Source organism: Fulmarus glacialis, unplaced genomic scaffold (genome assembly GCF_000690835.1).
Source record: "Fulmarus glacialis isolate BGI_N327 unplaced genomic scaffold, ASM69083v1 scaffold5160, whole genome shotgun sequence".
In the NCBI taxonomy this organism is placed as follows: Eukaryota; Metazoa; Chordata; class Aves; order Procellariiformes; family Procellariidae; genus Fulmarus; species Fulmarus glacialis.
The window spans coordinates 104,060-119,603 of NW_009185701.1; the positions used below are offsets into that span (position 1 = coordinate 104,060).

At 36.0% G+C, this 15,544-nt stretch overlaps 1 protein-coding gene across 2 annotated transcripts in view; it reads right to left on the bottom strand.

Annotated features, from left to right (window-relative positions):
• Positions 1 to 4,982, bottom strand: part of PDS5A (PDS5, regulator of cohesion maintenance, homolog A (S. cerevisiae)) — a 53,271-nt gene extending 48,289 nt beyond the window's left edge. For both annotated transcript variants that reach the window (XM_009574282.1, XM_009574354.1), the window contains exons 1-4: positions 4,779 to 4,982; positions 4,289 to 4,375; positions 3,396 to 3,493; positions 2,770 to 2,896 (exon numbers count right to left, since the gene is read on the bottom strand). In XM_009574282.1, coding sequence (XP_009572577.1) covers positions 2,770 to 2,896; positions 3,396 to 3,493; positions 4,289 to 4,375; positions 4,779 to 4,982 — 516 coding nt within the window. The remainder of the gene's footprint in view (positions 1 to 2,769; positions 2,897 to 3,395; positions 3,494 to 4,288; positions 4,376 to 4,778) is intronic.
• Between the last annotated feature and the right edge of the window lie 10,562 nt (positions 4,983 to 15,544).

Sequence of the window (15,544 nt, forward strand, 5' to 3'; positions counted from 1 at the left end):
CTTGATAGTAAGAGTGTGAAGAAAAATATTCACTAAATAGCACTGGTTTTAAAGTTAATAAAAAGAACTACATTTTGATGCCATAGGTGGTCTGAGCAAAATGTGGCATACCATACCGCTATTGAAAACCTGGATTTACTAGAGAGCCACATTAGCACACACAGAGAGAACAATGTACAGTAAAGCCACTTCACTGATAATGGAGGTACAAATGAATATAATTTAGATGCCGAGGTAGAATCTACTTCATGTCTAGGTAGTGATAAATTTCTCTTTTTTTACTGCAGTATTGTCTTAGACAATGTAAGAGAGTTTAAAAAAAAAAAAAAAAAAAACCAACCAAAAACCACCACACCACAAAAAAACCCAAAAAGGAATGGCATAATTATCCAAAACACATATTTCAGCTCCTTTACAAAGACGAACTTCCATTAAGCCTAACAGTCTAGCCACACTGATACTTCTATTATATCACAGCAGAGAATGACTAATATTCAATTGCTTTGCACAGACATAAAAGTATTGTTATTATATGTTCTCTACAAGAAAATAAACTGTGCTTTTCAAGCTATGGTGCTTCTGATTTACATACCTAAGGACAAACAATTAATATAATCACAGAATTTCCTAGGAGATATGTTCATGAAAGGAAACATAATTACTGCAGTCAAACTCTGCTAGGCAGAGCAGACAAAAGAACTTTCTGGCTGTTTTTGTTTGGTGTTTTTTTTTGTTTGTTTGTTTTTTTAAACTACCATGGTAAAGCAGCAGTTTAAGTTCTGTTGTTACAGGAAACAAACAAGTTAAACCAGACCAAAATACTGACCAAAGTATGATACTGAGCACTAACTACAGCATATTATTTGCTCAGTCATGATGGTCAAGAGCCAGTAAGGACTGGCCACAGTCCTCTAAGAAATACTAAATATGCAGTACAACTCAGTATTTACACCAAGTTTACCTCCCTCTTTATCAAAGCCTTGCTTGAGAATTTCCTTCATTAGGCAAAATTATATGATTAAGCTACCAATGTTAATGCTAAAGGATCATATTCACTTTTACTTTGCCTACACCAAGCAGTCACAACACACTGTTCAGTTGTACAAGGTTTACCGGGTCTTTGCATCCTCAGAGCAAAGCCCACCATTGTTAATAGCACCATCCAGCACCTGACATACACATCTCCACTCCACGATTTCCACTCCTGATCTCTACTGCCTATAATTGATTAGAAACAACTTAGAAAGAACAACGCGTTTTCAAAAGGACTGTTTTCCTATTGTTATGAATAAGAGGCCTCCCTTCCTGTTAGCAGTTTTAATAAGACATCATCTCCTTGCTGTCAATAAAAATGAGTTGATAGAATGATATTCCCATCTCATGGTCATGACAGAAGGAATGCAAACTGACCTCAGGCGATAGATACTTTTATACACCTGTTGCTGAGATTTCACAGGTAAATGACAACGGCCACGGCTTAGTCACTCCTGTGATATTTCCATGAATTCTCCCTCTTCAGGTAACCAAAGGAATAGTCCCTGCTTTCATGTGCTAATTTAACTTTAATTATGTAGTCATGGATGGAGCTGCCTTAATTTTGTCATTATTTTAAATTAATAAATGAACAAACAGAAAAACATATTTGGTAATCAGAGTACAGTTAATTTACTGCAGCTCATAATTGAAACTTACTGAAAATTGTATGGAGAACAGTAAGAAGCACAAGTATTTTAGCAAGGGAATTTTCTCAGTCAATGCAAGGCAACACGAGCCTGCATCTCACTTTCCCTGATTTCACGGCTAAGGGAGTTGTGTTTATTCTCCTTTCAACTTTATTTAGTCATTACGGTAAAGGTACTTCAAAAGCTAAACTGCAGACCCAGTGACGAGATAAAAAGTCACACAACGAAACCAGGAGGACAGCATCAGTGACAGTTCATGAAGCTGACTGCAAAGGGGGAGTCTCTGAAAAACCTGTCAAAGGAGCTGTGTAGACGGGCTAAGGCAACACCTGCATGACAGCAGCAATCTGCTAGGAGTCACATAAGACTCCTCTAGGAAGAGGCGGGGGTCACTTATAAGTGAGTTAAAGGGTTGCTGAACTCTGCAAAGGGCAGAAAGATTATGGAACTCATAAAAGAATATGGAGCACTAAAAGCAACCATCTAACTAACTTAAAAAAAGAAAAAAAAAGTAGTACTACACTTCAGGTAATAATTAGGTTTTATTAAATGAAAAGTTTAAGGGGGAAAAGACTGAGGGGGAGAAAAAAGAAACCAACTAGAGAGGTGGAGGGGAGTCTGACTGGCAAGCTGAGGCAAGCAGCAAGTCACCACAGAAGTCTTGGGGAAGTCTTTTCTCCGCCCCCTGCCCCCTTTTTTTTTCTTTAAAAATAAACAAAAAATAATTCACATCTTTTCTAATTAAAAAAACTCCAAAAAACCCAAAACAGCCAACAACCCACAACCCTTAAGATATAATATTTTCCTATTACATATTACATTTGCTTGAAAATATTTTATTTCTGTTTCAGTACAGAATTCCTGAGGTGGCAAGTAGGCAGAATCTCTTGATACTGAATAATCTAGACACAGCTAATGAACAGCACCAAATAATTCCCAAAGGAAATTTTCAATCCGCTGTTACCAAGGCTGGGGGGAAAAAAAGCAGTCATGATGGCTTAAGCGTGTGGAGAGATAAACAACAAGCAAAAGGCAACAAAAATTATTGTTATAATGGTATACTACTATAATATTTTACTTGACAGACCTTGTGTGCAGGAATGAGGTTAATCAAAATGGAGTCCAGCAGCTCCTGAGTTACTCCATCGCCTTCCATGATGATAGAACTCATCAAATCCAGCATATGCATTTGTACCTTCTGGTTGTGGCTATTACTAAGATGATAAAGAATATTATAAATACTAAATTTTCAGACCCTGACAAATATTAACAGTACTGTTAAGAAACAATGTCTAACGCTGTCCATTTTACCCTCCCTTACACTCTCCACATCTCAAAACTATTTTATATGCCTTTCCTCTCTTATAGAAAGCTTCAAAAACCTAGAACACCCTAGCTTTGCTTTAAGAAGTGAAGCAAAACAAAAAAGAAGAAAATAACAACCATGGAAATACAAATGTAGATAAATGAGTCAGAATGAAGTATACCGTTTTAACATAGGCAAGAAATTTTAAAACATGCCTACTTTTAGACACACACTCCTCCATATTGTCAGTAATTCACACTCATTTGCTTTCCCTGTATCTCCTTGTTTGGAGGAATAAAGACTTGTTCTATTCAGACATATTTATTTGTAGACTATGTAAGGATTCAATCTACCCCGAAACTGATGATACTTTGACAGTTTAATATAATTGAAGCAATTCAACTTACTTGATAACAGAAAAAAGAGTCCTAAAAAGCTGAATAAAAATTTCATTGCAATCTTCCAACTCAAAGCAGATGTTGTAAGATTTAACCCAAGCTAAATTCTAAAATAAAAACAGGATATTCAGGATATTACAACTTCACATTAAGTCAAATAAATATAATCATGTTAGTTACATTTTTTCTATTTAAGGGAAAATATTATACAATAGATTATAAACCCTCTGGGGAAAGAGACTGGATATTTGCATTGCATATAAAGAGCTTTTAACACAAAAGGGCTTTGCAATATACATCCAGCAAAAAACTAAATATAGAATAATCTGATTTCTTATGAATAAAAGCAGATTGACGGAAATTGTTAATATAAGTCCATGTTTCTAGACTTTTTTCTTCATGCTATGAAACAATACAGTTTTAAACATCAATAGAAGGTTTACAAACAAGATACTGCTTCTAAATGCACACTGATAAAACTCCCACACTTCTTGTCAAGAATAGGTTTTTTTTAATGTTTTTAAACCAAAAATCTTATATTCCTTCTCCCATTATCAATACAGGCAGATTTGCATTTTAATCAGCATTTGAAATTCTCTCTTGATGTGGTGATACAACCTTAAGGGTGCACGATACGAAAAACAATTTATAGAATTGTAAGACAAAGGCTAAATACCAATCGTTTTAACATGTCCTCAACTATAGGCTGCATGAACTTATTAAATGCAAACAGAATTGTAACTGCTCAAAGAAGCAATTCATTGAACTTTAATGAGTCTGGTGAGATTTACAGAATAAAAGAAACTTCCCAGGCATACTAGCACATCTGGAGAAAGACTGATTACATTTTTTAGGCTTACAGAGCAAATACCATCTACTGAAAGTTACAATTATTGTGTTACCTCTAACAAGTAAAAGTATCTGTTAAATTGAGGGCTCTTCGTGTCCTCCAAGCCTTTTAATTGTCTTGTAATAAACAAGAATATGTCCTGTCAAAAAACGATAAAGTGTTTACAAGTTTGATTCAGCAGAGAGTAAAAATACAAACCGTTAGTAGTGACATCTACCCACATTTACAAACTCATGATATGAGAACATTAAATTGTCTTTTTTAGGCACTGACAGAAAGCTATCACCAACACAGATACTGGTTATCTAGTGTTCCTTTACACACCTCTGGCCCTTAAAGTACTACACTGACTCACAGGACTAAAGCAACATCTCTTTAATAAAACTGAACATCAGTATAAATGTGAGTAAAAAATTTTTTTCAGTTGGGTTTTTTTGTTTGTTTTGGGTTTTTTTTTTTTGGGGTGGTGATGGTGGGTTTTTTCCCCCCTCAGTAAGTGAATAAGGTAGGAAGAAAGCCTTCATTTTATAAAGCATTTTTACCTTTAGTTTGTCATGGGAAGTATATGGAGCTTCAGGAGCATAAATACGAAAGATATCAGCCAAGCAACATGCTACAAGGAGGCGCACATCTTTATTGGGATTCCTGAGGAAGAATTCAGATGCAAGGTGCAAGGCTAATGGGAGATACTGCTGCTTCTCATCCTCCGAGTCCTGGTCCATATCCATGAAGGTTTTTACCACCATCTGAAAAACACAGAAAAAAACCCCATTCGAGTGCTTTCTGCTTTTATTCCTAATTACTCAACAATACTTTCTAAAAGGATGCAATGCTATCAATACGTGTTCCACTGCATAATCACAGTACTAAAATTTTTTTTTTTAGGACAAACATCAGAAAGAGAGAAATGTTAATTTGATACTTAAAGGCTTACTGAACTTGGTATTTTAAATTAAGACACTGAAAAATGCTTTCCAGCTCTGCTTATTTTGCCAATCTTCACCTGAGGTGCAGCACAGCAACTGCTGCACACTGATGAGGTTGGAGATGGTAGCACTGCTTCATCAAAGCAGTCCCAGACCACTTCAAAGTGAGGATTTGCCCCAGTATGGACAGTATGAGGGGCTGAAAGCTATCCGGCCTAATGTATAGGCCACAGTATAATGCAGCTGCTTTAAGAGCTGTGCCAAGACTTGAGAGGAGCCTAAGAGGCCAGTCTTACGCTCTGCCTCTATCAAGGCACAGAGCTCAAGAACTACTTTACATACACACAATCCTTTTATCTGGTTTAAGCGAACAAGAATTTAATCCCTCGTGTAAAATATGTCTAACGCTGCAGATCTATTCTTTCTGCATGCTCAAAACTACATCTATAGCCTTATCTATATAATGAAAAAAATCAACTACGTGGTTTCCTTGTTTCTTCTAGCACAGCTAAGAAATACTAATTCCTATGAAATGCCACCAAAATTGTTTATTTTTAATTATTATAAAACCCCAGTTAATTGAAACATCTCAATGTAATCATTTGGCAAAACTGAAAGTGAAAATTTAGTTTGAAGAAATAAAAAGTGGCACGTTAAACTTTTGGAATAGAGTTTGTTAAAGGATGAGAATGACTTCTAGGATGTCAGCACAGAACCAGGAGATGTGCCACAGATTCTTAGTATGACCTTAGTCAAATTGGTCTTTGTGTCTCATTCCTCCATGTCACTTGAGCATCTTTAGAGTTAAAATTGTGAAGAACAGCCACATTGCATACTACTAGGATTTAGTATACCCATTATAGACACAGCATACACCGTACACACATTAAAGAGATATAAGAGAAAACACAGAATGATAAATCTTGATGGGTCAAATTTGCCTCTAGAATATTAAACAGTAAAACACAAGATGAGATTGAGCTCACACAGCTAATAAACACATCTCTTACTACAGTTCTTTTGTTATCATGTCATTCAAATGATACTAAGGTTGTTTCTCCATTATTCAGCATGCCCCCGCTTCCAACACAAAAACACCATCTTTCAGCTTTACCTCTTCCCTGAGTTTTGGAACCCAGTTTTAAACTCAGTAGATCTTATAAATTAAAAATAAAATGTTTGACAGCAACCTTTCCTACAGTATGTTACTTAAAATTCCTTCTCAATTTCTATAAATGTACAAGTACATTCCTTTGTGAAGCAACTTACAGCAAAACCAAAAATCAAGAAAGAAACAGAGAGGAAAAAAAACCAAAACCAAAAACAGAATAAAAGAGAACTTTACAAGCCACAGCCCATAAAAATCCAAACTCTACCTGCATTGGCCTGTTTCCCTAAAAATATTCTTAAGCTGTATTTTGAAGCATTAGCTGAAAGAACAAAACCATCCTTCTATTGACAGCACAGATCTGTCTGTTACAGTGTCACACATCACCTGTCCTTCCTAGATACCGGAATCAAAAAAAATACATAACAGTCTTCAAAACCTATCAGATTCTCTCAATAAGGAAGGTTTAAAAAAAAAAAAAACAGTAACAACCCCCCCCAAAAAACAACAACAAAAAAAACCACCCACCACCAAAACAAACAAAACCCACCACCACCAAACCAAAACCCAAGATGATGCAAAACCAAAAAAACCACACCACACACTCTCTGCTGGTGGCAGGACAAGGAATAATGGCCTTGACTCGCAGCATGGGATTCAGGTAACTATTGCTGAAGGCTTTAAGAATGGGATAGAAAGGACTAAAAGATCTGTGGATCCTACCCTGGAGACTGATGATAAGCTCGTCCCACCAAAGTTCCTTCCAGTCTTTTTACTAATTTTATAGATAACCTATATAAGTGATCTTTTCATTTTTCTCATAAGCCCGATCTCCTTTCTCCCTATGTGTATTGTGAGCTTCATAACCAGAACACCCTCCTAGATTCAGACCTCTCTTCGGGTTCTCATATTCATATGACAATATGCATAAATCTTGCATATATCCCTTCTCCGGTATGTCAAAACCAGACAAGGTAAGGCAGCATGGTGCTGTGAAAGCTCACACAACTTTCCCATTCGGTAACAAAATGTTAGGATATTCTGGGATTAAAGTAATGAAACTGGTCTTCGGCACTGTCTTGCCTATTTGAAAACAACCCAGCTTTACAGATTTTCCCGTGTTGCTCTGTATTCAGAAGAAACTGCCAGCAAATATCCATAAAACCTTTTTTTCTATTTCCCTGCAAAGCACTCCTTAATATTTCTTTTCTATTACAAAACAACACTTGGGCAGTAATTGGCCCACTGGCAAGCTGCAACTGCTATTTAACGTACTGATCTATGTTTCCTCCATTGTTTCTTTACAGTCCTGTATCTGCTTGTATTTGTGTGTTGTCTTTTGTTTTATAATAAAGTCTTTGGTGCATGACATTCTGTTTATGGCATGCACAAAAAATGAACAGAATGCTACCTTTGTCTTTATCTACCATCCCAGATACCAAAGCAATACAAATAATGAATAATATGTATGGGGTACACAAAATATATAGTATAATGCAAATAATTAAAGTAATATATAAACAAACTACACAAGGCTATACCACGCTTAAAAGCATGATGTAAATTCTTGCCAGTGGCAGGACACATATGAGATTTGGGAAAAATGGAATTAATAAAGACTTGCATTTAAGTACAATCCATAAATTTGTTCGACTCTGTTATCATAGTTCAACAAACTAATTCTATACATTTCTTGAATATATGCAATTAACTGTATCTAAAATCCTACAGCCTGGGAGTAGTCTTTATAGCCAAGCAACTACTGGTACTGACTAAGGTGTTACACAACAGAATTATTTCCAAACGCCTGTTAATCTACACATGAAATTAACTGTTAAAATAGAAAAAAAAAAAAAAAAAAAAAATCCAGACATTAAATACAATATATGCTTGGCTCTTCACGCTCACTAGAAAACCAAGAACTCGCTCAAAATTTCACCAGTTACAGGACTGGTACTCTTGCCCTCTAGCACAACTGAAAAATTAGTTATCAAACAACAATCAAGAGAGCAACTTAAGTCTTTAGAAGTACAAGATACTGTATGTTTGATGAAATCACTTATTCATAATAGAACTGCATATCCTCGAGCACAACACACTCATCAACAACTGTTCCATGATTTCCTAGGGTACTCCTGTCTTTCTCTCCGCAGCTATCTGTTGTCTTGTTTCCTCTAAGACAGGAACGACCTTCCCTTCCTTCCCCCATGTTTATACCACGTCTAATGCGGTCTTGGTCTAGGACTATAGTTCACAAATACGTCCATAATACAAAGAAATGAAATGACAACATACTGCAAGTTCTTTTCTGTGTTAAGGTCTGACAAAGAAAAGTTACTTCTAATCACCTGGGATTGGTATTACTCAGGCTATACAGAATCAATAGAAATATTAACATGTAAAGTTAAGCATACTTATCCAGCCCTTCCCAAAAATCTTTCTTAAATTGTATTGTAGTCATAGTTTCCACTCTTTGTACATTTCCTATAAATCCATTACGCTTCCTGTTACAAATTACGGGCTTTCACAGAGCAATTTAAAAAAAAAAAAAAAGAAAAAAAAAAAAAAGGCAGCATGCAAATTCCATGATGCCTAATAAATATTGATAACATCTTACGAAGAAGTTACAACATCTTATAAAGAACTGTTCATAATTGGTTCAGAAAGATTTTCGTAGTTAAATTTTTTTAGCCATACTACTGCAATACCGGTATTAATTGTGACAGCTAGAAATCGATCTATTAAAAGAATCTGCTAATGAAACTGGAAATCTGAAATAAACTCTACATACACAAAAGACAAAAGGTCCAAATAATTTACAGTCTTAAATTATTTTTAAACCCAAACTGGAAACCACTCATGTGACTAGTGATACACATAAAAGCAAAAACGAGGGAATATGACAAAGCAAGTAAGCCCAAAAAAATTCAAGGCTGTGGTTAATATTTCATTGAACCAGAGGGAAGAAAAAATACAATTGCAGAGAGGAAACATGAATTGCTACTGCCAGACAGATTTTAGTACAATTATTTTTTCCAAGAATCTGCATGTTAGTTAAGAAATCTTCTTTACTAAGGTTATTCATATTATAGGTACTCTATGAAAGCAAATTACATTTGATCCATCCTAACTACCCTTGTTCTAATTCCAAAAAAAGCCCCAAACAAACAAAAACCCACTCCAATTCCTCTTTGTATTAAGGTTTTCATTTTAGGTCTAAAAGGAGTCTCAATTTCCCAAAGTTTTGATTCAATCATTACATAAATATTTCTCTAGCAGAATAAAGTAGTTATCTCAGACTTATGTATTAATTATTATCATGATAAGCCAGTTTTTCTTCCAGGAAAAAGTGATTAAACCGTAACAGGAACTCACTACTTTTTCAAATTACAGTACTATTGTCTAACTGAAGTCTTGCTGTACAGTCGAAACAACCCTAGCTAGAGCACTAATATTCAATTACATAAAACCCTACAGACTTAGCTTCCACCACAGAAAATTGCTACTGTCCTCTGCACAAAAAGCAGGAGACAGAACAGTATTATTTAAACATGTTAATGTAACATCATTAATTCTTTTCCAAACAATTAAGCACTCAATTTAAACACTAATTGCTAGCAATGTAAACAAAATACAGCTATTCACATTTACGATTAAATTCATTCTGCGTTGCTTTTGATTTAATGCGTCTCCATTAAGTTAACACATACTAGTACTTTATTTACCTTGCAAAAATAAAAGTTAATACTATTCTAGAAATTTTCATTATTGCCATTTTTACCATAGTCCCTTGAAATTCTACTTACTAGACCAAGATTTTACTCTTCCAGGTTCTGCAAACATGTAAGTGAAATGCTCTGATTGTAACATTGGAGATGGTACAGAAATGCAGACGCCTTCATTCAAACTAGTGAGAACAAGAGTTAAATTAAGACTGTTAAGTCACTCTTAGCACATTATGAACATATTGAAAATTAAAGAATTTAAAGCTGGAGGTGTCCATCTGACTGCATAAAAACACACACTGTGCAAGCCAGTCACCCTGGGCCACCCTTTCACTCATTGGAGAGAAATGCACAGACCAAACTGAATTCAAGCACAGATGTTTAAGATGACATCTACAGATGTCAGCTCAGTTTTGCCCTGGAAGTGCCTAATTCTCTGCGCTGACCATGAAAGCAGCTCAGTGTGACTAGATGCCCGAAATGACATGAGATAAACTCTACCTGCAGCTTCTTCTGAGACTGTCAGCCTTTCAATTGCACTGAAACATACACCAGAGGTTGCCAAAGCGTTGTTCACAGTCTGCCCACACTTCATATGCAGTTTACATGCAGCCTGTTTTCAAAGACAGTAAATCAGCGTAGTAGCTTGCCCTTACGTGACTCAGCTGCATGTGGCTCTTGTGCAAGACCTATGCCTCAGATGGGAATACTAACTTTTGCTGTTCAGATACTGGTTTGTGTTTATTGACCACATAGATTTAGGTGCATGGTTTGTTGGATCAGGAATCTCAGCTCCTGCGGAAACATACTGATGATTCCAGTATTATAGGGAGGAGAGCTAGTAAACACAAAGAGAGGACAGGGTAATCGGTGTAAATAGAGAAAAGGCTCAAAACAGTGCTTGCAGAGAGGAGGAAGCAGGCAGATGTAGGAAAGCCTTGCTGCAGTTGGCAGGACAAACACAAACCTCCAAGCTACTCATAGCATGGGGAAGGTGTGTGCAGGTTGCATTTGTTTTACTGTTCTTACAACACCTTATTCATAGTATTCCAAAGAAGTAACATTTAACCACCCTTGGCTTGAAAAAAGACCAGAGCCGTAGCTACAGAGAAGTAGATGCACAAATTAAGCAAGGGGCACATGTGAATCATAGAAACAATGAACTGGAAAGGTGCCGATGGAAGTTTTGCTGTTGTCATTAGTAAAGCAAAAAGTAGCAGTCCCTTCCTGATACTGTTAGTAACTCCTGAAAAATAAATTTTATTGTCCGATTTCCACTACAAATTCTATCACTAATCTATACTCTGACAGGACACTTAACTGGCTCTGAATAACTCAGAAAAAAACAAAAGTTGAACAAAAGATTATACAAAGCATATTGTACGCTCTTTGGGGCAAAGACTATTTGCTTCCTTCTTTATACCCTGCTCACCAAGCGAAGCCAATGACCAGGGTTTCTAGATGATGTGTGTGCAGATGTATCATAAGAGATGTAAAACTTACGCAGGAACAACAATGGTAGCCTGTACAGCAATATCCCTGTGACTAGGCAAACAGTTTAACTGGCTATCCTTCCCCTGGGGACTAACCTACACTGGGCTTTTCTTTGGAGGTTTGGCCAACTGCCAGATCACGAGCAAGGAAGTCTTAGACTTGTAATTTACCACTATCTCCACATTGGTAGAACAGCATATTCTGTGTTACTTTACTTACATCAAGCAACTCTGAGAATATTTTCCAGAAGCCCAGATGTTAAATTAATCTGACATATGAAAGAGCAGAGAGACTGACTACTACTTATAATAAAACCAGTATACTGAGCAGTTCATGAATTATTTGAAGTAGCTTTCTTGATACACGCATTTTTAAGTAACTACATAATGAATATAAACATCTCACACATACAGCATCATAATCAAAACAGGTCAAGTATTGTTACCGATTTGGGAGAGAGGTTGTGCAATTACCCACATGTTGTATCTCCATAATTAACACACAGCAGAATTCCAGTTCTGCTATAAATCTAGAAGATTCCTCAAGTAACATAAATACAACAGATGGGGGGAAAAGGCAAATAAAATGAGAAAAATCAGATGCCCTAATACAAAATGTCTTTCATAGCACAAATTAGAACATGCTATTTAAATAGTGGTGGAATATTTTACCCTGCAAAATCAGTCACGTAACATTGACATCTTGATTACAGTAACTTGTATGGACTGTTGCAAGGAAAGGTTGCAAAAAAGTATGCTTCCCAAGATTACAACAGCACAAAAGGAAGCAAAAGTGTCCTCCCATGGGAAAAATCAGATTCATGATGTGCAAAGAAAATACTACACGCCTGTCTCTATCATTCAAACTTTGACAAAATACAACATCTTATTCAGAACTGAGTATTTTAGACAGCATCATCGACTTTAAATTTTTATTGTAGTAAGACTTGGAAGATTCAAAACCATTTTTATACAACCCCAGTTCCTTCACTACCATATGTAATAGTGAGGTGCTTTTTCCTCCAAGCCAAATGATACTTGAAAGCCAAGTCTATTTTTTTTGTCTTTAAGCAGGTACCACTATGCTTCATGTAAGAACATCCTGTAAGTTCATTTATATCCACTGTTGTAACAAGATGAGATCTTTCTCATCTCTCCTCTCCTTTGAAACAGGGACTATTTTAAGCTGTTAAAATGAAAAAAAAAAAACCTCCCATCAAAACAAGCCGTGCTTTTGTTTGTTCTGAAGATGTTAAAATTTGTCATTAAGCAAAAAGTAGATTATAATCAGCTTTAATGACCAGGAATTTAACAGAACTTCCCTTGCAACTGACTGGATGGAGTACTATCTTTCTTACAGTTCTGTACACGCTGAAAAAAATAGCAAAGGAAGACGCACAGACAGAAATTCAGACCTGTTTGCCAACCAGGAGTCAAAGCAGTACACAGTTCAAACCCCTCTCCCAGTAGCTATGGTTTTGGTTCCATGTGACATGGAGATCCAGTTTAACCACTTGCTGCCACCACCTCCTTCTCCCTTTTCCATTACTCATCCTGTTCTGCTTCTGGCCATACAGTGCCACTGCATATTTTGCACTGGCCCCAACACTTGTTGAATAACTCCATGAGACAATTAAACTTACTAATCTGACCGAAAACCTCCTCAGAAAAACTCGCGGATAATTTTCTGACAGTCATAGTTAGATCATGGACAGATCTGATATGTTCCAGAGACAGTAGAAGGGAAGGTAGATAGAATTCAATGGCAAAGACCAGGGAGGGAAGAAGAATTTAGCCTTCTGGTACATAAACTCTTAACAACCAACCTAATAGTGACACAAATTCTTAACCTTAAGAGTGGCAAGCGCATGAAGCCTGAAATAGGCAGCTACATCCAAATCCTACTAGTCCTCCAGAAAATTTACCTTCACCTCTATTCATTAGAAACTGGCTTAAGCATAAGATGTGATCACTGATAATTTTAAATTCAAGGTCTCAGAAACATGTTGTTACAATAATTTCCAAAACTTTTATCCAATGTATCAATTAATTTATTCATTTTAATGTAATTATATATTTCCTGGTTTTGTATCATGACCTGAGGTTCCCCATTTACCTTTCTAGACCATCACTTTTACTTTGCCTTCCAGGTTCTTATTATTCTCATCACATCCTCATCTCACACCTTTGGAGGCAAAAGTTCACTAGAACTGCAGTATTGCACAGAGCACATTGACACAGCATTCAAACGAGCACACATGCCTAATTTATATAAGCGAAGCATAATATCCGTAGGATTTACCATTTGGCTCCTTACCCAGCATTAAGTTTTATTAGATTTTTGGAAAGAAGCTGCTCAGTGAAAGATTTCACTGAGCGGCCTAGGCTGATGCATCAGTCTTCCCTGACTTAGTCCTTTACAACTTCATAAAGTCAGCAAATAGTTTTGCTTTCTGTCAAAAGCAAATTTGAGAAAATTTGCTCACCTTGCTTTTATTGACATTAAGCCTAAAAGCTTCCACTGGATTCACCCCACTCACTTAAATTATTTAACTTAATAGAAATTCTGTGAAATCCTCCTTGGTTGTGATCAACCAAACCAATTCACCTCATCATGTTTTCTGTTTCCCAAACAGCTAAAAGGTTTTCAAGCATGCAGAGTACTACTATCTAACCTTAGGTCACTGTATGGTTTGTCATTAACAAAAATTATTTCTTTAAATCTACTTTTTGTTTATGGTCAGCTTTTGATGCATGACAATACTTGGCTACTCAACCCAAGACCTTTTAAAGTAATTTTAATGTAAGAAACATTGAGAAATATTGTTAGTTTGGCTTTTCCATATTGAAATCCTTTAAGTATTTTGTTATCCTAGTTTTAAACTGTTTCATACAATTTTCTATGACACAAGCTATAATACCATGGATCAAATCACACGTTTTAACAATGTATATATTTTTCTTCTGAAATAATAAGAGACAGTGCACATATTTATCAGCAGATTATCTCTTCATACTCATGCTACTCACCACCTCTTACAAATTCATGATTTGAGTGTGGTGCCACAGCATCAATTTTTTAGTTTATTTTTTTAAAGCAATCCAGTCTTCGGCAGCATCTAGTCTTTATTACTGGAAAGATTTGTAACAGGATTCTTTCCAATTTTCCTGCCAAAGTCTAACAATTGTTTAAGTACTCTAAAGAAGGTTCATAAATTAAAACACTGAAAATCATCTAAGTTCTCAGAAATTTTGCTTCCACATATATAGATAAATAACAAAAGAGTATTTGCAGAGGGACTAAAAAGAGCTTATTCTTTAAACATTCTAATGATAATTCAAGACATCATCAGTAAGAAGCATTTCATTAAATAGTCCTTTTCCCCTAGGTATACTAGCAAGTCTATATATGGCTGGGGCAAACCCAAAAAATTCTTAAAAGCATATTCCCCACGGTGAAGGAGTTTCTATTTCCATATGAAGTTTCCCAAGTACTTTGATAATAGCCTCCAGATGTGAAAGAGAGGATTCTTTATAACCAGCCCACTGCTGTGTGATAATTCATTTCCTCTTCCAAAGAGAAGGTGGTGCTGGACAAGAACAACAATGGCATTTTCATTTCTACTGTGAATTGACTATAAGGATTCATTTTGAAGTAAATATTTAGGCTCAGTTCTCACAACAAAATCATGTGTAAGAGTTTCACATTAAAACACAACTAGAGGGCTATGCTTCCAGCAATACTGATGTTTTAAAGACTACATCCATGTCTATTTCTACACCACAGTGCAGGTGCATCCCGTGGTACATCATACAGCCTTCCTGACTCAGTCATCCAGAAAGGCTGCGTGTATACAGCACACCATGCTCTCTTTCCTGCTTGTGTTCCAACACAACCAATAAGTGAGACCAAAAAAAGGTATTTTTTTCTAAGAAAATACAGTTTTTCTATTTCAGCAATCTTGTAAATTGTGGTGAGTTGAAAACTTGCTATACCTACTGAAGCAGAAAATTATGCAAAATATTTGTACCTTGATCTTTAGCTCTGATTGCAGA